The 23025-nt window shown below is 47.1% G+C and overlaps 1 protein-coding gene across 5 annotated transcripts in view; it reads right to left on the bottom strand.

The window, feature by feature from the left end:
* MVB12B (multivesicular body subunit 12B) overlaps window positions 1-23025 on the bottom strand; it is a 213123-nt gene that overhangs the window by 144084 nt on the left and 46014 nt on the right. For all 5 annotated transcript variants that reach the window (XM_082403347.1, XM_082403350.1, XM_082403349.1 and 2 more), the window contains one exon: window positions 4547-4654. In XM_082403347.1, the coding sequence (XP_082259473.1) occupies window positions 4547-4654 (108 nt within the window). The remainder of the gene's footprint in view (window positions 1-4546; window positions 4655-23025) is intronic.

Here is a 23025-nt window from a genome sequence, read left to right as displayed (position 1 = left end):
AGCACGCCATCCTGTAATTGCAAGAGAGAATTCTCTGCAAACGCACTGGCACTCGCAGCCCACATTTCAAGCTGGAAACAAGCTCTAAAGCGATCTACCCTACAACTTAGATATGTGGGCCCACCTCGGAGATTTCATTAAATTCTTCAGTTAAAAAAAGAATGATGCCTTCTGATCCCAAATCTCTCCTGTTAGGATACTAGCAATGCACTTGGAATGCTCACCTTCCAGAAGTGCCTCATCCCCACAAGTCCCCATGAGCACACTCTCAGTTTACCTGTTCTGCATTCCTGGACGACCCCACCACCTTGCCCTGCACAGCAACTCATCAGGCGTCGTTCCCGTCCTGCTCGGAGAAGGGCGTGCCCCTCCGTCTCTGTGCCCCACCCCGTCCTGCGCAGTGCCAACACCATCCCTGAAAGCCAGTCAGGGAATTCCTACCATCTAAACTCTACGCTATGTTCTCTCCCGGCCCTCTCAATTTTCCCTCATATCAATTTATAATGACATATTTGTGAGGTTTTTATTTAATATCTGCTTCCCCACTAGAGTTTGAGAGCCATGAGGACCAAAACTATCTCTGCTACTACTATATATCCAAGCCTAGCATAGATCTGGGCACACAGTAGGTGCTCAATAATTATCTGCTGAATAAATTAATTTTTTTGGTACATTTTTAACTGGGCGGGCCACTCAGAATCAGAAATCAAATTGGATTTGCTTGGATGATGAATCTAAACAATATCAATAGATATATTAAAAGTATATTTAATAAACGTATTATAAACCAAAAGTACACAAATGAAATAAATTCTTGAAATTTAGCCATGAAGGTCAAAATGTCAAGTGTAAACTATGACCAGTGGTTTTTCGGCACTGTGGTCACAAAACCGTTTCTCTAGAAATATGGTATTTGCTGAGGATTTAATATTATTACATTTCAGGTAGCTGGGTCTCAGGAAAACAATGCACAGACCAGCGCAGCAAGTGGAAAGCGGAACCCTCACCAATGCGGAATAAATCTCTGACTGTGGAGGAAGGGTTTGAACCATTAACCCAACTCACAAACATCAGCTGCTTTCAGAGTCACCTGATCTAATCTATCATAATTCTTTTTCATGGCAGTTGCTTTTCCATGTCATCACTGTTTTCTGCATTGAGAAATTAACAACTGGGTATGTTTTCCTGCCCCATAGACGGATGGGTGTTCATCAATATTCTTCTCAAATGTCTTCTACTTGACAAGTTGGGTTTTACAGAAGTCAACTGCAAACCACTTAGCGACCTCACACTCCACACTCTACAAATGTCCCTGATCATAAAACCAGAACATCAGTGGTGCAGCCATTAAAAAAAGCATGAAAAAACCCCTCCTGTGCATATGGAACGGGAGCCTACACTGTTTCAGCTTCCCGCAGCCCAAGTGTGGTCCCTCCGTGCAGGGGCTGCCACTGCACCAGGTTTAATACAGTACGTCTGCGACACCATTAATTTTGCTTGTTCCTCTCCCCTCCCCCATCCCGTGCTCTCTTTCATTTCCTCCTCATAAATATGAAGAATGTATTCCCAATCCTTGTTGAGCAAATGATTCATGCCAAAAGCCCAATATGCACTGACTCAGGGTATTTATATTGTCTCTGGTAGCCAGTATTTGCTAGTATACTGTAATTATTTTTGACAACCTTGCATTTAAGGTAGCCACAGATAACCAACTTAATATTCAAATGTTCATAAATTCTTCTGTTTAATATCCTCCCTACCTAATCTATGTACATTATTATTACAGGTAATGCAGAAAGTACAGGGCATGAAAAGTGCAATTAATCTCAATCCTTCCCCAGGAAGCAATGTCACTCCAAAGCCAGGTTTCTGTATTAATAGCATTATTGGGGGGAAGGAATTTAGGTTCCAAAGGAGTCTCCCCAAACTCCTACACAGGGAGTCTCAAGTCACCTAATTAAGAATCTGTCCAGTCTTGAGATTCCACATCCCTCCTTTGCAGTTGTAAAAAATTATGTCATGCAAAGTCTTGGCTCTGACAGCAGGGCCGGGACAGACCGGCTGTAACATTAAAATATGCCTTATTCCTGCTCTAATCCTGGGCTGGCAAGTGGGCCTCTGCCACCCCTTGAGCTGTATCCCTCTGGATCTCACTACAGGACCCATTCATTCTTTTTCTGAAAATAAAATGCACCTAATTTCCTTACTGCCTCAAAAGAGGGGCAGAGGATTCTCCCACTGCCCTTGTCCTCATCTTACATCCCCTCATCACACCCACCTCCCCACGTCTGCCCAGGCCTCATGGAGCAAGACACACATAGTAGGCACTCAAAGAACATCTCCTGAACGTTCGACAAATGTTGACTAAATCGGTGTATTTTCTATCATCCACTTACCCGTGACACCTAAAATTAACAAGCCCCAGTGACTCTCTCCGTCATTTTGAGACTTGTCATTGTCCCCACTCCAAGGGATCAGGGGCTCTTCTGGCCTAGAGTACTGACACCCCACAGCCTTCAAGGAAATGCAATAAAAACAGCAATCAAAAATGACCAATGAGGGCTTCCCTGGTGGCGCAGTGGTTGAGAATTTGCCTGCCAATACAGGGAACACGGGTTCGAGCCCTGGTCTGGGAAGATCCCACATGCCGCGGAGCAACTAGGCCCGTGAGCCACAACTACTGAGCCTGCGCGTCTGGAGCCTGTGCTCCGCAACAAGAGAGGCCGCGATAGTGAGAGGCCCGCGCACCGCAATGAAGAGTGGCCCCCGCTTGCCGCAACTAGAGAAAGCCCTCGCGCAGAAACGACGACCCAACACAGCTAAAAATAAATAATAAATAAATAATAAATAAATTTTTAAAATGACCAATGAGATCGTAGCTGTGCTCTGCGGCCACAGTCTCCTCTTCAGTAGGATAGGCTGAGGCTGTGTGGAGACCAGGAGTGAACACATGAAACCACCAGGCAGAGTAAGGGTGTGAACGAGATGCTCAACCCTCAGGAGTTGGTCCTCACAGCCCCGAGCGGCAGTGAACACACGGACCTTCTGCAGAAAGGGTAGCCAATGGGCAGAAAAGAGGTGACAAAAGCTAAGGATACGACTAGTTTCAAAAAAGGTTTAGGTAAGCTCCAGGGACAAAGGGGACAAGAGTGAACTGTATGTGGATGTGGACGCAGGAGGGAAGGATGGGGCCAAGGGGGCACTACCCCTAAGATCACGAGCCCCACGTCTGGAAGGGCAACCCGGCCTTCAGACCTGTTCCTGGGGTCTCCTCGGCTGCACCGTGACCTGAGGGACCTGCTCAGACCCACCGCAGGCTCAGCTGCCAGGACTTTCCCCTACTCCACCAGAAACTCTGTTCTTTACAGCAAGCATGTATTACTCTCATCATCAGTGGGAAAAAATTAAAGCAATGAGTTCTCCCTGAGTACGTTAGGAATGATTTTCCTAACAAAGACTTACCAACAAACAACACGAATGGCTGCTGGAAGAGAGTGCGGGCCAGAGAACTGTGTGACTGTCCACGGCCAGCAAATGCTGCAGGGACGCACGAGGACCGTGATAGGACCATGGGGCTGTGGGGTTTGTGATGGAGAGAAAGACCGTTGCCTTTCCCCTTCCATGCTTCTGAATGGGGATGTTTGAACTTGATTTTTTCTTTATAAATCATGAACATGTATTACTGTTATAATAAAACTTATAAAAATATTTCCCACCCAATTTTTTTTTTTTTTTAGCATTCAGGCCCAAAATAAAATGTCACCTTAAAAATGAACATCTGACTGCTCCCTATTTGCAGTTAGGGAAGACAGGTGGCCTTGGACAAGCATGAAAACTCCCTGACGTCAGAAAGGAGCTAGTACTTCAAGAGCCTGTCTGAGGACAGAAGCGGCATATTTACACAGTGCCCAGGACAGGCCTCACACAGGGTGGACACTCACGAAAGCCACTTCTCTTTTTTCTAAGCCACCCATTAGAATACTTTGTTGGAAGAGCTTTAGTAGATGTCTTTAAAATTTCCTAATTTATGGGCTTAAGTATTAAAAACAACACAGTAAAAGAAATCTGCCTGTGTGGTGGACACCTACCTGCAGAAACAGTGAAATGTCATATGTCAGAGAGACGCGGGGAGAAAAGTCAACAAGGCCACGTCTGGGGGAGGGGTGACCGCGTGGCATCCTTCTAGCTATGTTCCCATCTGTTGGTCAGCTTTAAATGCAGCTCCCCTGGAAGACACTTACCTCCGTACTACCCTGTGATTTGTTACTTGGAGGAAAGGCAGGCAGACAAGAGCTGTGAGGGAAATCTCCTAGTCTCCTTCAGAGAACACGTTTTAATGGAATTCACTGTACACTTGGGTATGTGGTTAATAATACTGTTAATAAATGAAACACAGCGCTGGCTGCTGGTTCTACCCCATTCACTAAAACCACAGATAAATTAACATAGTGATGAAAATAAACCTCAGCCAAAAAACGAGGAGATTTCAAACAGGAATGTAAATGACTTGGGCTCACTTAGCAAACAGAAAAGCCCTAAGACTTACATTTTCTTTGGAAAATGATCTTGTGAAGCATAGGTATCTGGTAACCTTGGATTTAAATAAGCCGTCTTTCCAGAGGTCAGCATCCACACCATCTGCTGTCTGTGCAACCTACACCAAAGAGATGGAGAAAAGGACAGCAGGTGAGGCAGGATGCAGCCGAGGGCGTGTGGGAGCAGCTTCTTCGTACCTGCACCAATTAACTCCGGCCTGGACTCGTGCGGCATCTCATTAGTCCATTTCATGAGGCCCTGGGAAGAGATTTTCCAAGAGGGGTAAAGGGAGAGTGTGAAAAATACAACTTCTAAAAATACTGTCCCTGGGGAAGCCATTGATTAAAGACACCCTGACAAAAGTGGTTCTAATGAGAAGAGAGCAAATTTTGTTGTCATGGACCAAGAAGGGATTGGAGAAGTCAGCACATTAAGTTGCTCATTACCACTTACTCGGGGGACAGTACAGGGTACAGAAAAAAGTCCAATGGGGCGTGAAATGCCACCTGAGAGGGGCACCGCCCGCCGTGAGCCTGGCACGGCCTCCTGCTCTGTCTGGGACCCAGGCCGGCCAGGGGCTGCCGTCGCCGGGACTCTGCTGGGCACTGGGGGGGCGGCGAGTTGGGAAATTCACTGTTTCTTCTCGGTACAAGCTCTGCGAGTGGTAGTCAAGGTCGGAAACTGTCGCATGACAGGAAAATAAAAAAAGACTCAGCTGCTTGTCTATAGTCTAAAGAGCCATCTTCTCGTATTCAGCTGCAGAAATTTTCCTCTAAGCAGCATTCAAGGATGAAGCCAGCCTTGATTTGAGTCTTACAGGACCTGTGCATGAGACTGCGGGGCTGGGGCTATTAGTGGGAAGAGTTCACAAGGACACAGGAGAGGAGACGGAGGCCGGCCAGGATGCGCTCTCCCCATTCTCTCCAAGATACTCGTTAACGGACCATCAGGGCCTGGGCTGCTTCCTCCCTCAGCGGCCTAACAGGTCAGAGTATTAATCAAGCTCCCACACCCTGGCTGGACCCCAACGGGGGACCTCCAGGAAGACTGGGAGCAGCGCCCCTTTGGGGATGAGCTCTGCAGCCGCCACCCCTCCCCCCACCAGGGCACTCTGGGCATCTCCCTGCTCGTCCTTCTGAGGCTTAGACTTTGGGAAGCCGTCCTTGATCTGACAAGCTCCAGGCCGTTCTCACAAACTGCTGAAAGCACTTCCATTCTTTACACAAAACAGCCCTGATGCAGCCCCATCCCGTATCCACACTGCTCAGCAGGCCCACGACCTCGGACTGTCACATGCGCAGGGTAGGGGTGCGGGGGTGGCAACACGGGGATAGTCCCAGAGCCCCGACGGCCACGCTCTCTGAGGGGGCCTCTGGAAAGCCCAAAGGCCAACTGGCAAAAGAAAAATGCCTTCTTTCAAACCGAATGATTGTAAGTTAGCAAGTGCAACAAAGGGAAAAGAAAGGTCCTTATTCTAAATATGCGGATATGTTTGACCTGAAATCTGAAGGAGGAGTGGTATGGGGACAATCTCAGGGACCGTCTGCTCCAAGTATGTCACCCTCACAGAAAGAAACACGACGCAACAGGATCAGGCCTTGGCCGCATCTCCCCCCGTAATGGTCATACATAAAGTTTCTCGGAAAACATGAAATTTGAAGCAGTGGTCCCAACTTCCCACTCCCAAGGATCCCTTTTGCTTTGTTTTCTCCCATGGGTTCCATGTTTGAAAGATTTTTGTTTCCCAAACTGTACTTTTATTGTATTTCCTCAGTTCTAAGATATAGTCATTTGGGAATCACCCATGGATTTAAAGAACACTCCTTCAGGAAAAAAAGAAATATCATATCAAAATGCACAAACCGGGCTTCCCTGGTGGCACAGTGGTTGAGAGTCTGCCTGCTGATGCAGGGGACATGGGTTCGAGCCCTGGTCTGGGAGGATCCCACATGCCGCGGAGCGACTGGGCCCGTGAGCCACAATTACTGAGCCTGCGCGTCTGCAGCCTGTGCTCCGCAACGGGAGAGTCTGCGATGGTGAGAGGCCCGCGCACCGCGATGAAGAGTGGCCCCCGCTCGCCACAGCTGGAGAAAGCGCATGCACAGCAACGAAGACCCAACACAGCCATAAATAAATAAATAAATAAATAAAAATTAAAAAAAAAAATCTGTATCTTTAAAAAAAAAAAAGCACAAACCTATTTTAAGATGCATCCTCATTTCAGGACGATTAAAATGTGAAAAGATGCTATAGGAACAAAGAAATAAGGAAACCTACGTGGTTTCTCTATAATAAATGCATTATTTTTGATAAATTTTTAAAAATAGAGACTGCAGAACACTCAAAGGCTGTGGGACCACAGGCTGGGACTCAGAAGGAAGAGAGCTGTGTCCAACCTCCCACGGAAAAGGCAGGGGGCTCAGAAGGGCTTTCCAGGCTACTGGAAATTCCACTAAGGGGTGTTATGCACCCTAAATCAAGGCTATTGTTTCCAGGGTTTGAAAATGATGATTCCCTCCTCTCACCCCACTGCTAGAATTTTCCCTTTTCTGAATGAGAAGACACCGTGGTAGGATAAAGAGGCCGGTGCAGGAATGCAAAGGGAGAAAGCAGGCAGTGGACCTGCTCCTTCCTCAGAGGCCCCCCTCACCTCTCTCCTTCTCACCCTGGCAGCTACAGTCGTCCAATCCGCTCCTGAGAAACGTTCAACACAGACAACCAAAGGCCCAGCTCTGCCCTGAGGCCACGACTCCTTTGCAATGAAGTGAAAATGTGTATCGCCCTCCAACCCCAGCCAAGGGGAGGTGTGGAGGGAGGTGAGGGTGAGAGAGAGGAAGAGGCAGAGAAAGAGAGGGGGTGGGGGAGTGTGTGAGTGTGAGTATGAGCGTGAGCGTGTGTGTGTGTGTGTGTGTGTGTGTGTATCTGGGCAGAGCGCAGCTGCCCGCAGCCTGGGGCCCGCAGGCCGGATCCACACTGGTGGCCGGCTCCACTGCTAAGCAGGGAGTGGGAAGGCCCGGGCCTGGCTCACAGTCGGACTAGGGAAGTGGCCCCGGTGTAACAGCCTGGGCCTTGGCAGCCCTACCCTCCGTGGAGCGATAAGAAGTACCCAGAAGCTTCTTTACAACCCAGGCATGTAAAGGTGTTGACTAACCTAAACTCTTCCCATCCCAAGTGAGATGAGCTACAACGTAAATGTGGCAGGTGGCTACAGGGGCACCCCTGCAGAAGTTCACGTCTGAACTCTGCCCTTGTGAGCTCAGTCCTGAGTCCCAGGATGGGAGGCTGCAGGGGGAGGCGGAAGAAGTGCTCTAGGCACAGCAGACCCCAACCTGACACCCCAGTGCTTAAGCAAGCCCCCTACCCTGAGGGCGCTGCGGGGACAGAGGGGATAATGCATGAGACGTGCCTCAGTGCTCACTCAGGACCCCCACAAAGCCAGTGCCAACAGGTCTACACTAAACACGAGGATGTCTGGTCTGACAGCAAAACAGATATTTAAAGTGATACCACACTACGTCAGGATTCGAAAAGCCCTGCATTGTCACATCGGGCTCAGCTCCAACCTCCGGTCCTCTGGGATTCCTTCCTCATCTCTGGGACTCCTTCCCCATCCCTGGGACTGGGCCTGGTCTTCAGACGCAAATCAGGGACCTGTGTGATTAACGTTTACCTGCCCCTACTGCCCCACCACTGTACTAAAAGCTTCACCAGGACAAGGACGACGCCTGGTGGCCATTTATCCCCTGCACTAAGCATGCTGCCTGATACACATGGGCTCCACCAAAACTTGCTGAAGGAATGAATGAAGGAATCAGCCAGTCAATCTGGAGCAAAGCGTGAAAAACCAAGGACCCTGCCAACTCCTGGAGTGAGGTAATAAGAATTCTAAAACATGAAATTTCCACGACTTAATCCCTTGAGCTGAGTGTATGTATCCACTTCAAAATCACCACTCTGAGGCCACATCCCCATTTCAACAATAAGGCCACTTATCCTTTTGGTTCTTATTTGTACCCTGCCTCGTTCCCCAAATGACTAGAACATGTCCAATGCTGCTGCTGGCTGCAGCGCCCCCAGAGTGTCTGTCACAGGGCTTCACACACACACACACACACACACACACACACACACTCTTCTCTCACACACTCACACTCACATACACTCTCCCACTCACACTCTCATACCCTCCTTCTCTTTCTCGCATCTTCTCCGGTACAGGAGCTGCCTCTGCGGAGGAGTAGGTGGGCAGTGACAGAATGGACACATGGGTTTATCTCTCTTCTCTGCCAATATTCTTCTAAGATGACAATCAAAGTGGAGGAAGTATTGGGGCCACTAAAAGAAAGAGCAAGAGAGGGGTACAACGCGAGAGAGATGCCATCGGATGTGTGGAGGTGTGGTAAGTGCAAGGTCAGGGGGGGTGTAGCAGAGTGGAGGGGGTGACGGATGCCCCAGGGCCCCGAGCCACCAGATACCCCAGGGATGAGGGTGGAGGGCCTGGAGGTGGGTGGGTGCGAGTTTAGGGCTGAGACAGGCAGACGGGAACAGGCCTATAAACAAAGCCATTAGACTCCCAGATCCCTACCCCTGTTTCAGAAGTATTTTCTGCAGAAACAGGACCAGTAGGGCTCAGGGCTCCAGGACACCAGACTGATGGGGAAGGAGGTGAAGGAGGAAGTAAGACTCCAGAGTGAAAGCAGGCGGTAACTATGCAGAGTGAACGGTGACTGAATGGTGGCCTCCTCCAGGCTCACCCTCCGTCCTGCTTCTGGCACCTCGGCAGCCAGGCGTACCCTCTAAATGCTGGAAATTAAAGGATGCATCTCTGGAGAAACTGAAGAGTTCCAGAGAGAGGACCAGCACCCACAGGCTCTGTGGCCTCCTGTTACAGAAGCCAGCTCCCTGCTGCACCACCCGCTGTGCAGCCCGCAGGTCATCAGGCCTTACCCCACCGCGGGGCTCCGACCCCAGGAGCTAGGGCCTCACTCTTACCTGACAACAAAGGGTCACCAGGCATTGCGGGAAGTCTCAGATATGAAAGACAGGGCCCAAATTATTAGGAAAAGGGGAACTTGAAAATAGCACAGATAATATGAGGAAACAGTGAAGGCTAAGGAACAAACAACCAAATCTATAATTAATATCTTCAGATGGATGAGTGACTACATTGCAACCACCAAACAAGAACAGAATATTGTGAAAAACATTTTAAAAGGAACAATTTAAGAAAACGTAAAGAGCTTAGACATAAAAAACTTACGGCTAAAGTAAAAAATTCAAAAAATATACTGGAAGAGAAAATTGAGGAAATCTTCCAGAAAGTAAAATACAAAGATGAAGAGGTTAACTAGAGGGGAAAAAAACTAAGAAAACTGAAGAATCAATACAACATCCAATTAATGAAATTTCCAGAAAGAGAAATAAAAAAATGGAACAAAAGGTGAGCCTCCACCTTAAAGAGGTCCTGAGAGTTCTAGCACAGTGAATAAAAAAGCCCCACCCCAAAGCAAAGCAATGGAGAATCCCACCAAATTTGGGATGAAGAAACCACTTTAAAACTTCCAGAGCGAAATAACAGGCCACGTGCAGAGGAATGGAATCAGAATGCATCAGACTTCTCACCAGCAACGCTGGAAACTAAGAGAACAACCTCTTCAAAATTCCGAGGAATTCTGGAATTCTCCACCTAAGCCAATGTCAAGTAAGCATGAAGGTAGGATAAAGACCTTTGCAGACGTGCAACAATTTACTAAATTCATCCCCTGCCCACCCTTGAACCTACAGGAGGATGCATGAGCACGGCTGGGGATTGAATCAATAAAGAGGAAACCCTGAGCTCCAGAACAGATCCCACACAGGACAGCCAGGGGATGGCAGTGGCCCGTCCCCTGGGCAGGGCCTGGACAGGAGGGAAAGGAGAGAAGGTCGTGGAACAAAGAGAGATGCGGCCGTCTCTGAGAGAGGAGGGAGTACGGGACTGTACTCCAGCACTGGGAAGAGATACAGACGGGCACGTGGCAGACGTACTGGAGCATTTACAAAATTAAAAACAGAGGCGTAAAGCTGTTTGAAAACATAATTTAGTAACTAACTTGAAAATTTTAAAGAAAAATGTTAAATTCTTGTATAAAAATCAGTAGGCACCTAGACAATAAAGCAAATGAAAGAAACAAGTCAAGAACTAATTCCAAGAAAAGGAAAGGGTTACAAGAAAGAGACTCTAGTCCTGGTGCATTACTTGATTCAGTGGTACCCAATGTTTACATGTGTAAACACTGCCCACTAATTTACCAAAAATTGTGATACTGCCTGATGGGGGGAGATTATGAGAAAACTAAACGTGAGGATAGGGAGATCAAGAAATAAGCAGTATGGCTTCCCTGGCGGCGCAGTGGTTGAGAGTCTGCCTGCCAATGCAGGGGACACGGGTTCGAGCCCTGGTCTGGGAAGATCCCACATGCCGCGGAGCAACTGGGCCCGTAAGCCACAACTACTGAGCCTGTGCGTCTGGAGCCTGTGCTCCGCAACAAGAGAGGCCGCGATAGTGAGAGGCCCGCGCACCGCAATGAAGAGTGGCCCCCACTGGCCGCAGCTGGAGAAAGCCCTCGCACAGAAACGAAGACCCAACACAGCCAAAAATAAAATAAATAAATAAATAAATTTCAAAAAAAAAAAGAAATAAGCAGTATAAACACATTATCTAGAAATAAGGAGATGTACCAGAAGTGAAAAAATCTAAAAGAGTTGAAAGTAACTGCCTCTGGGGAGTGAAAAATGGAGAGCGGGCAGGGACATGGCTGGGGGCAGCTGAATTTTCTTATAAGCCTTTTAGTACTCTGATTTTTTAACCTGTATGTGTATCACTTTGTTAAAAAGAAAAACAAATTTTAATTTTAAAAAATCAGAGAGCTGGGAAAATGTCCCATGAAAGACAGTATGGGGGTATCATTCCTTTTAGAGGAAGCCTTACTATCAGGACCATCAGGGATGTTCCTACAGGCACATGACCTCGGTTCTAGGCATCTCTGTAGTGTGTCCCAGTGCGTGACAATGGTCAAAGCTGCACGCGCCTTCTCCACTGCCGGAGTCCACCAGAGCTAACACGAGGATGAGGAGGAGCCGCAGCCCCGAGGCCAGTGTCTGCGAGCGGCAGCCCCCAGTCCCGCAGAACCAATGCCGGGACGTGAACAAGCTGCCTGCCCAGGGCGGGCTCAGCCTCTGCCTCACGCAGCCCAGGCCGCCGACTTCCTTCCTTCTCGGGCTCAAGCTCAGAGGTCAAACTCTGCACCGACGTGCGGCAGTCCCAGAAGGAAACGTGTGTTCAGGAAGCCCTGACGGCCCGCGGGGAGCGGGGCTGGCTGCCTGCAGCTGGCTTATGGGGCAAGCCCGTGTGAGGGGATCCTGAGGTTAAATGTAGGAAACCCTCCCGGTCTGAGGACAGGTGGTGGGGCAGGAATTCCTGCCGAGCACTTACTGTTTGCCAGGCTCTGGTCGAAGCAGGTTATGTGCAGTTTCTCACTGAATCCTCCCAACCACCCAATGGAATGGGTACTATTTACTACCCAGTTTACAGATGAGAAGATGAGGCTTGGAGAACCTCTGTAAACTCAAAGTCATTCACTGGTCAGAGCAGAGGTGGGTCTCCCTGCACCTTGCCTCTCCCCACTCAGCACCCAGCAAGCAGAGCCCCCCACCTCCACGGCCCAGGGAAGGACAGTCAACCTCCCAGGTCAAAACCAGGACACCCGTGGGCCCTGCCTTTAGGTCAGTTGAGAAGCCACGTGCAGGCCTCCCTGGACCCAAACACAAAGAACCACCCAGGGCCACTTTAAAGAAGCACCAGCATTGCCACAGTGAAAGGCAGCTGTGGGCACATGGCACAGGTTCAGGCTGAATGCCGCAGGGAAGAGAGGGCTTGAGAACACTTCTGGAAGCACGTAGGTCTGGAGAGCTTCGCTTTGACGACAGAAGAAGAGAAGAAAACAAACTAATTGTAACGCTGAAATGACTGACTTATTTTGTGAGACTTAAATTTAAGGTAATAGCCCTAATGGTTTTAAAAGGTCCCGTACATTCAGGCAAGGCCTAGTGTTCTAATTACATTCTTTAACTTGCAGGATATGGGAAATACCTGAGCTCACACACACAGTGGGAGGTGGAGGAAAAGGTACTAGAGGATGCTGGCACACGAGGACCAAGGAGTGCCCCAGCAGGCAGACCTAGGAAGAGAACACACTTGGGTTCATTTGCTCAGGACCCCGATGGAGAGACGCATGGACTTGTGTGAGATGCTGCACCATCATCATCGATGACCCTACTCTGCGGTCTATTCCACTGCCTTCTCCACGCTGCGAGGGCCATGACAACACCTAACGTTTACTGTGCGTGTTCTATGTGCCAGGACCTGCCCTAAGTATTTTATTCTCAAATTGTTAGTGTAAGTCACTCATTTAACACAACAACCCTATGAGTTACTGTAAGTAATAATCAGTTACTACCTGATTTTATAGATGAGGAAACTGAGGAACAAAAGGATCTTGGCTAAACAAATTATGGTATGTCTATGTAATGGAACACATATTCAGTTCTTAGAAAGGATGGAGTATGTCTATATATAGAATTATGTCCATAATTTATTAAGTGTGTGTGTGGGGGGATCTTTTAACCAAAAAGCGTATGAGAGAATCCATATAAGGGGGAAATGGGCACACCAATTGCTCCAGAAATGAGTACTAAGTGGTACAGCCTTAAATGACATTCATTTGGTGCTGCATATCAAAAGCCTTAAAGATATACATGCTCTGTGACCAAGGAATTCCACTTCTGGGCAGAGAGTCTGAGGAGATAATCGGTTCTGTGCACAAGAGTGGATCATCATTTGTTCCTTCATACTGAGTTTCTGGGTGCCAGACACCGATGAGGTGCACAGGACAGAGGGTTGGACAAGACAGACTCGGTCCCTGACCCCACAGCGGTCACATTCTAGACGGGGGAAGATGCACAATAAACAGGTGAACAAATAAACAAATATATAAGATAATTTCAGGAGGTAATAAGCATCTTATATAAAAGAGGGTAATGGGAACAGTGATGGAGGGTAGGGAGAGGCTACTCAGGTGGGGGACCGGGGGGGCCTCTCTGAGGAGGTGACAGGAAGATGCTGGCATGAGATCTGGAGACAGAGCTGTGCAGGGGGCTGGCGGGGGCCTGTGAGGACAGCAGGGGGAGCAAGGCTGATGGGCGAAAGGGGCAGAGAGAGGGGCTCGGGACTGGAGCCTGGTAGGAGGGGAGGGGTGCTGTCTAGACAGTGTAACGGCAAAAGTGGGGAGGGAGTGACACATTTCTAATGATTACAGGGCACCCTTACAACAGAAGACTCAGCAGCCTTTTCAAACAACTTTGAGGACAGGTATCTACTAATATGGAAAGTTCAGGGGAAAGAATAAGTTACAAAATGGTTTCTACAGTACAATCCCGGAATCTAATTTAAAAAAACAGTACAAATGAATTGATTTACAAAACAGAAACAGACTCACAGATCTCAAAACCAAATTTACCAAAGGGGAAATGTGGGAGGAAGTGATAAATTAGGAGATTGGGATTAACATATACAAACTTACTGTATATATACAATACATAACTAACAAGGACCTACTGTAGCACAGGGAACTCTACTCAATATTCTGTAATAACCTATATGGGAAAAGGATCTGGAAATGAATGGACACACACACATATATATATATATATATATCCATCCAATTTACTTTGCTGTACACCTGAAACTAACACAACACTGTAAATCAACTATATTTGAATAAAATTTTTTTTTTAAAAAGTACAATCTCACATTTTGTTTTTTAAAAGTTATCTATACAGAAAAGGATCTAGACAAATACAAAGCAAAGTATTAACTACTGTTTGGTTCTGCACAGTTGAGATTACGGGTATTCTTTAATGGTATTTTTTAAAATTTATTTTTATTGAGGTATAACCGACATGCAATATTACATTAGTTTCAGTTGTACAACATAATGATTCAATATTCTATACACTGTGAAATGATCACCACAGTAAGTCTAGTTAACATCCGTTACCATATGTACTTACAGAATTTGCGTGTGTGCTGTGAGGCCTTTAGAGACCTACTCTCTCTGAGCAACTTTCAAATATGTGATACAGTATCGTTAACTACAGTCACCATGTTGTTCATTACATCCCATGACTTATTTATTTTGTAACTGGAAGTTTGTACCTTTTCACTCTATATAGCTTGTATGATAAGAAAAACAAAAATTAAAAAAAAATTTAATATTAAAAGAAAAAGAAAAACAATTTAAAAGACTTCATTTGATGGGATGAGAACTAAAGATATGCTGGATTTAAACCTGAGAAGCACTTTGTAAACCAGCTCTCCAACTAAGTCCCCTGGAGAGGGTCTGTGCAGTAAATCCTTAAAACTGTCAGAGGTCCTTCAATGTCAGGATCAAGTACCCTTGCCCAAAGAGTAGCTCTTGAAAGACAGCTAACCACCGGTTTTTGTCAATCTGTTCACACCCTGGTGTTTTAAGAGAGCCCACCCACAATTCAAAGATGTGCTTGCCAGACAGAAAGCAATCAAAGGGGCCAGGAAATTCTGCAGACATTCCAAAGGAAATATCTGGTGGACACTAGAAACAAGAGCAACGTTCAAAGGGTTCCTGATGTGTTAGATCATCCTCTGCTGAAACACACACACTTGGCCCAGGTCAGACAGTGGCCAACCGTGGAGCCCCTTAAACCCTTATTCAGACCAGTGTGGGCACAACATCCTTCTGGATCCCTAACAGGAGGTGTGCCCAAATGCTTTCTAAAGATGATAAAGTGAAAAGAGCCTTTTGACTTATCTGCTGATGAGCCCAGGAATGCTTGCTTTTCGGTTCTGATTTGATTTGCATCATTTTATTGTTTTGAATCCTGATTGGAGACTCAAGTCTGCCAGGGGTCTTCAGCTGAAATGTCTGATATTTCTTAGCAAGAGAAACGAATGCGCGGCTCTGTCCTGAGCCTGCCGCCGCTCCCTCAGCCTCCGGGCTGCTCTCTCCACTCACGTCCCACAGCACGGGCCGAGCTCTCCCTCTTCGAGCTCATCTTTCCTAATCTGCCCAGAGACCTCCTGTGGCCTCCTCCTCCCCGGCTTTGCCCCCGTGGCTCCCTCTCGTCACTCAGGGGGTGGCTGACAGAGTCCCACCCTGCCAGGCCTCCCTGCACACACTAGCCAGGAGTGAACTCTCTTCTTCCAGGATCTTCCCTTCTGACAGCTGCGTGCATCAAACCTTCTCTAATATGGAGAAAACGATGAGACAGAGGAAAGAACTTGGATTTTTGGAGTCATAAGGTGGAAGCAGGGGGCTTCCCTGGTGGCGCAGTGGTTGAGAATCTATCTGCCTGCCAATGCAGGGGACACGGGTTCGAGCCCTGGTCTGGGAAGATCCCACATGCCGCGGAGCGACTAGGCCCGTGAGCCACAATTGCTGAGCCTGTGCGTTGGAGCCTGTGCTCTGCAACAAGAGACGCTGCGATAGTGAGAGGCCCGCGCACCGCGATGAAGAGTGGCCCGCACTTGCCGCAACTAGAGAAAGCCCTCGCACAGAAACGAAGACCCAACAAAGCCATAAATAAATAAATAAATAAAATTTTAAAAAAAAGGTGGAAACAACCCAAATGTCCATCTACTGATGAACAGAGAAACAAAATGTGATCTATCCATGCAATGGAATACTATTTGGCCATGAAAAGGGAATGAAGTACCGACACATGCTACAATGTGGATGAACCTTGACAACATTATGCTAAGTGAAACAAGACAGTCACAAAGGGCCAGATAACTGCACAAGTATATGATATGAAATGTCCAGAAAAGGTAAATCCATAGAGACAGAAAATAGATTGGTGGTTGCCAGGGGCTGGAGGCAGGGGGAGATGGGGAGTGACTGCTAATGAGTATAAGGTTTCTTTTTGGGGTGACGAAAACATTCTGAAACTAGACAGTGGTGAAGATTACACAACTCTGACTACATGAAAAGCCACTGAATTATACACTTTTAAAGGGCGAACTTTATGGTATGTGAATTATATTTCAATAAAGCTGTATTTTTTTAAAAAAACTCTTAGCATAAGATCTGGCACGTGATAGACACTCCAAAAATGTTAGCTCTTTATTATTACTTCTGCTCCTTAAACTTTTCAGAGTACACAGCCCAAGGCCTTGCTGGTAGGACACAATCAGGTATTTGCCAGATGGCTGAATGAACAAGTAAAAGAATGTACAGTGTGAAAGATGTACACGGAGTGAAGGGGGCACATCAGGGGCTGCATGGAACAGCCCTCTCTTTATTCCACCCTCCTTGCAGCTGCCGTGGTAACCGCAGGCACAGAGGGGACCGGTTCCTGGTGCTGGGCAGGGCGGAAGAAAGCAAAGGGCCCTAGAGACACCCCTGGAAATCAGGAGCCCTGCTTCTGCATCTGCTGATGGGGAAGGGAAGACACAGGGAAATCAGTTCCTGGGGACTGTGAGGCCCATGAGACAGGAAATGGGAAGGAAACATGGGCAGGGCACTTGGCTGCATCAAAGGGGAATCTCCTCCGCACTCCTGGTGGTCAGGAGAGAGCACCTGGGCCACAAATGCTCCTGCCTCTGCCACCTGCAGCTAGCCACGCCAGGACACAGCCCTGGACCTCCACAGACCCCATGGAGGGCAGCATCAGTGGCCTAGAGGTTCCCTCGTGGCTGGTTGGCACCCAAGTGGAGGGTGCGTTCCTCTCAGCCACGAGCACTCAATCTGTGACAGAGCTGCTGATGACACACCAGTGCCCGAGGCATGAACTACTCAATCAATAGCACGCAGATACCTAGTCATCACTGTGGACCAAAAAATTAAACTAGAGCTCTGCCTCACATAAAAACAAATTCTAGGTGGATTAAAGATTAAATGTGAAAAGCAAAACTTTAAAACTTTTCAAAGAAGATGTAAACTATCTTATGATTTTAATAGAGGGAATTATTAAAGAAATAAACACATGTGTATAAGAAAATCCATAAAAGAGAAGACTGATGATTCTTACTATCCTAAAATTAAAAACTATGATACTACAAAGATCACTCAAATAGTGAAAAGACAAGCCTCACACTGTGAGAAATGCATAACTGACAATGGATTAATATCCAAAATAAATAAAGAACCCCTGCAAATCAAGGAGAAAAAGAAATAAGTGAAAAGAAAAATTATATACAATATGTAGAAGCCATATGAGAAAATGTTCACCCACTCTAGGAAAATACAAATTAAAAATGACAATTTTATACCATTCATGGTAAATCATTGACTAAACCATAACTATCTGACCAAAATGAGTGGGGCACAAGCTGGCACAGCCACTTTGGAGAACACATTTACTATGTTCAGTAAGGGGAAAATGACCCAGCAATTCTGCTCCTAAATTGTTCCCTAGAAAAGAAATTCTTAGCATAACGATATGAGGATATTATTTGCAATACCGTTCATAGTAGTGAATTATTGGCGACAACCCAAATCTTCATCAACAGAAGGGTGAATAAATACATCACAGTATATTCATGCAACAGAATTCCACACAGCCTTGAAGACACATGAAGGGGAGCCACACATATCCCCAAGGATAAATCTCAAAAACAATGCTAAGCAAAAAAGCAAGTTGAAAATATGTACAGTATGATATGTATTCCATATGATAGCATCTATATAAAAGCTGAAAAGAACATATAGGAATGATAAATACCGAACTCAGTGGTTACTCTGGCACGTGGAAGGACACGTGGGCCTGGAGGGTGCACAGGCACCAGTAACATTTTGTTTCTTTTATTAAAAAAAAACCTCACATAAACCTGGTGAAATGTTAAGACTTGGGAAAGATGCATGGCGGTTATGTGGATATTTGTTACGTTATTGTCTATACTTTTGTATATGTATGAAATCTTTTGTATCACAATTTTTTAATTAAAAAAAAAATCAGACGATAGAGACCTTAAAAATAAAGGAGTGAGGCATTCAAATACTCGCAAATGTGCACAAGGAGGAGCGTTACCAGAGGAGACACAGGAAGGACACCCACTTAAATGTGAGTTTCAGGTAAGCAATGAATCATTTTTTTCAAATTTTAAAAAAATTTCAAATTTCTCAGACTTAACTGGGTACGCTGTATTCTTATTTGCTAAGCCTGGCGACCCAAACAAGGAGGCCTGTACTAAGGCTTTGTTTAGTGAAAAACCGGAATGAAACTAAAAGTTGAGCAGCGGGAGGACGCCTGCACAGAGCGCTCAGTGCACACGGACACCACACACCGCGGAGCGGGAACGTGTGTGACCTACAGATGCTGATCTAGGAGGAGCTAAATGACACGTGCATCCTTCCGTAAAGATGTAGCGAGAGCTCACTGCATGATCTAATTCATACTGAGAAGACAAGTTATGAAGCTATAGTTCTGAAAGTTATTTACATATGCAAATGCAGAGGAGAAGGAAGAAAAAGCCAACGGATGACAGCAGCTAATAGAAATCAGAGGTGTGGTCGAAAGGTGCTTGAGCTTTGGCTGTGTTGTTTGATATTTCTAAAATAAGAAGTTTTTGTATTCCTTATTTTATTAAAAATAAATACAATTTCTTGCAAAAGGAAAAAACAAGCCTAGCAGGATATTTCCAAACTGTTAATAATACGCGTAGGATTACAGGGAAGAAAGGTAATATTTTTGCTCTTTATTTCTGTAATTCTATGTGATTTGGATTTTCTGAACTGAGCTTTTATAATTTTTAAAATGTCATGAAGATATTTTTAATTAAAAAAAAAAAAAGGCAGGGTTCACTGATTCTCTCTCTATCACGGAATCTGGAGAGTAAGAATTTCATTATGGAGGATGCGTCTGCCAAGCAGAGGAAGGAAAAGAGAACAAAAGAGAAGCTGCTGCTGAAGCCTAGCTCAGCCCCTAAAGACCACCCTCTCTGTCCCGGCTAACCATGGCACAGTGTTCCAAAGTCCCTTTCTGGCTATGAGCTAACAACCTAGGCCTCATATGCCCAATACCTACTCTCCTGGGCCAAGGAGGCAGAACACAGCAGCTTAAAACATGGGCTTTGGTACAGGACAGATGTGAATTCAAATCCTGGCTTTGCCACTTAGTAGCTGTGTGACCTTGGCTGAGTTCCTCAACCTCTCTGAGCCTCAGCTTCTGCCTCTGTAAATGGAGACAATAGAGTCTATCTCACGCAGTTGTAGTAATAATTAAAAGAGACAATTATGAGCCTTGCCGAGCACCTAGCATACAGAAAACACTTCCTCAGTGGTAAATATTGCTGCTCACATTGTATCAGAAGCACTGTGTCCCTCCCGTACCGCAGTGGGGTATGCTGGCTGACCTGGCTTTAAATAGAGACTTCTACCTGTGGGTACAGTCATCACTAGGCTGCAATTCATCTCTTCAGGCCACAAGTCTTTACTTTTCTTTCAGCAAACATTTACTAAGCACTTACGACATGGAAGGCATTGCACCATGCGCTTCAGCATGTACAAGTATGAGTAAGACGCGGAACCTCCCTCAGAGGAAAGCCAGAGGATGCGATGAATCAGCAAGAGGGCACAACGCTTAGAGGCAGGAGACCCAGGTTTCATTTCGGCTCATCCACACCTGTCGTGTGATCTTGAGCCCTTGAGCTCTCTGAGGTTGTTTTCTTATTTGTAAAATAAGATTATAGTAAGTATCTTCATGCGGTCACTCTGTGAAGTAAATACTATCTATGGAAGCAACTAGCACAGGGACAGACACAGCACGGATATTCAGGGTGCAGGGAGGGGGTGGGGCAAGAGAAGACTCAAAGGCAGCTTTAGGTGGGGGCCTCATAAAGCATCAACAGGCAGGAATGAAGCAGAGGAAGAGGGGAAGGCACGGCCCCAGAAAAGACAGGACCAGAAATGGCAGGGGCCTGGGTCCTAAGAGGCCCACTTGGGAGGGGCTGGGATGGCTGGACTGTGAGAGGAGACACACGGCAGCGTGGAGGAGCAGGGCAGGTGCAGGACTCAGGGCTCGCCCCTGAGCAACAGGGACAGTGTCTGGAGAGCTTAGAGCCGGAAGAGAAATTCTAAGAGTGATGCTTAAAGGAGAAAATCCAGAGCTGAGAAGGGAGGGACCAGAGTCCTCCTGGAAGAGACTATCCAGGACAAGAATGGTGAGGTCCTGCCCTAGGGTGATAGAGACAGAAAAGGATGATGCAAAAGATGAAGCGGGGGGAGAATCCAAGAAACTGCCAGACTGGGTGTGGGAGGGGCAGGGGGCTGGGCGGAGGAGGCCCAGGAGGAGTCTGGCCTCCAAGTGGGAGGGAGTTCAGAGCAGGGGCGGCTGTGCGCTGGGGACTTGGGTGGGGAGTTGGGGAGGACACACAAGACAGTTCACTTTGGGAATATCCAGGCTGAGTGTCAGCCAGCCACGACCTGTGGGCTTGTCTGCCAGGCAGGTGGAAACGTGGGCCTGGCTGAGGAGGGAGGCTAGCATGGGTGCGTGAGGAGTGGGGAGTGGCTGGGCCCCAGGCTGGAGGAGAGCATACAGTGAAGGAGACTGGGTCAGAGCCTGGGGGTGTGGTGGTGTGGCAGAGATACCACACAAAGGGGAAATCGGGGAAGAACAAGGGAGAAGAGAGGCGGAATCTCATTTAAGGGATAAGAGTGCTTCAGGAAAGAAGGGCTAGAGAAGAATATTTGATGACTCAGGAAAACACTGCGATAGTATAATAATAACATACAATGCAATAATAAGCATGTTATTACATAGCATATATGATAGAATCCCACTACTGCTAAAACACACACACGGAGGGAAAAAACTAAAGGATGTATGTCAAAATGTTAACAGCATTTTTCCTCTGAGTGATAGGATTATGAGCCACTTTTTTTCTTCCTTGTATTTTTCTATATCTTCCAAATTGTCTACAATGAGCATGCGTTAGTTCTGTATTCAGAAAACGAATACATTAAGGAAGGAAGAAACTGGTCAACAGCGTGCAAAGCTGAGATGAGATCAAGAAGAATAAAAATTAGGAAAAAGCTACTGAGCGAGACACTTAGGGAGCACGGGGTGAGCTGCGTCTGATTTCAGGAAGAGAGGGGACAGCAGCATGTTTGTGAGGAGAGGGAACGGGGAGAGAAGAGGGAGAGAAGGAGAGAGATTTTCACGAGAGGGGTTTACAAGCAAGAACCAAGGCAGGAAGACATGGAAGTGAGAACTCCCCGCTCATGGGGGGATCAATCTTGGGAAGGAAGAGGGGCTCCATGTCTTTGCTCATTTTACCCCTCTTGTCTGGGTCTGTGAGTTGCCTGTGGGCAGCGACTGCACCTGACAATTCCCAGTGCCCAGCGCAGGACCTGCACATGGTGAGGGCTTGATAAATGACTGCTAACACCGGAATGCTTCCCCTCTTCAGCTGCTCCGTCTCTAAAGTTTAAGGAACCCTCCTCCGCACCTAGGAGAGTGGGCTTCTATGAAGGAGCATGCCGGCTGACTTAGGGAGACTATGGAAATGCTCATTAACAAGCAAGGGCACAGGGCTGAAAGATTCTGGAGACCCCAAGACAGCTAAGTGTCTTCTTCAGAACAAGAGGGAAGTTTTTCCATCAAACCAAATCAATTAACTTCAAGGTAAGACCGAATTATAAGATGTAATTCCTGAATGCAGTTCAATGAGGCTAAGAAAAACAAAATGGGTCTAAGATAAGGGGGCAACACCTTTGATAAACGGCACTGTTTTTGCCTCAGCTAGGGTACTAGCAGGATCTGGCTAAGAAAATAGTGAAAACTAGTGATCCTGGCATCAGCAGAAACCCCAGCGACCGTGCATGGCTTCCGGGGCTTGAGGAAGGATGCCGGCTGCTGCCTGGCCCAGGCTCCCCCTGCCCCGTGTCGCTGCCCCCCCTCTGCCCAGGCTCCGCACAGACCACCGGAGCAGGCCGTGGACGTGCTGTGGGAACCAACCAGCCCGCAAAGGCCTGGCTGTGGGCTTGTGAGCGGTTTTAACAAAGGGGCCCTGGAAGAGACCCAACAAGGCTAGGAGCACAGGAAGAGTGAAAGTGATAGGATTTAAGAGAAGACAAGTTGAACTGGTGCCGCTCATGAGTCACACTCAATGACAGGAGGTGGGAAAGCAAAGGAGATGAACTGGCACTCGTGACTAAGACACCCTTCTTATTTACTCTATTACTCAGCCCTCAAACCACATTGCCAGCTGTAATTGCATTTCAATTCATGTTTAACACAAACATAACTTAGCTGGATGTTGGCATCCAATATCCCAGACACGGAAAGGCAAAACAGGAAGGAGTCAGCTACTTCCATAAACGCTCGTTGCACGCCTGCTGGAGCACGGACGCAGCCAAGCACCGTGCTGGAGGGAGAGCCTATGAGAGACACCACTGCATGACCTCCAGGGCCTTG

Source organism: Balaenoptera borealis (assembly GCF_965194805.1).
Source record: "Balaenoptera borealis genome assembly, chromosome: 8".
NCBI lineage: Eukaryota > Metazoa > Chordata > Mammalia > Artiodactyla > Balaenopteridae > Balaenoptera > Balaenoptera borealis.
Note: the sequence above shows the minus strand (reverse complement) of the source record. Positions and strands in the feature narration are given on the sequence as shown.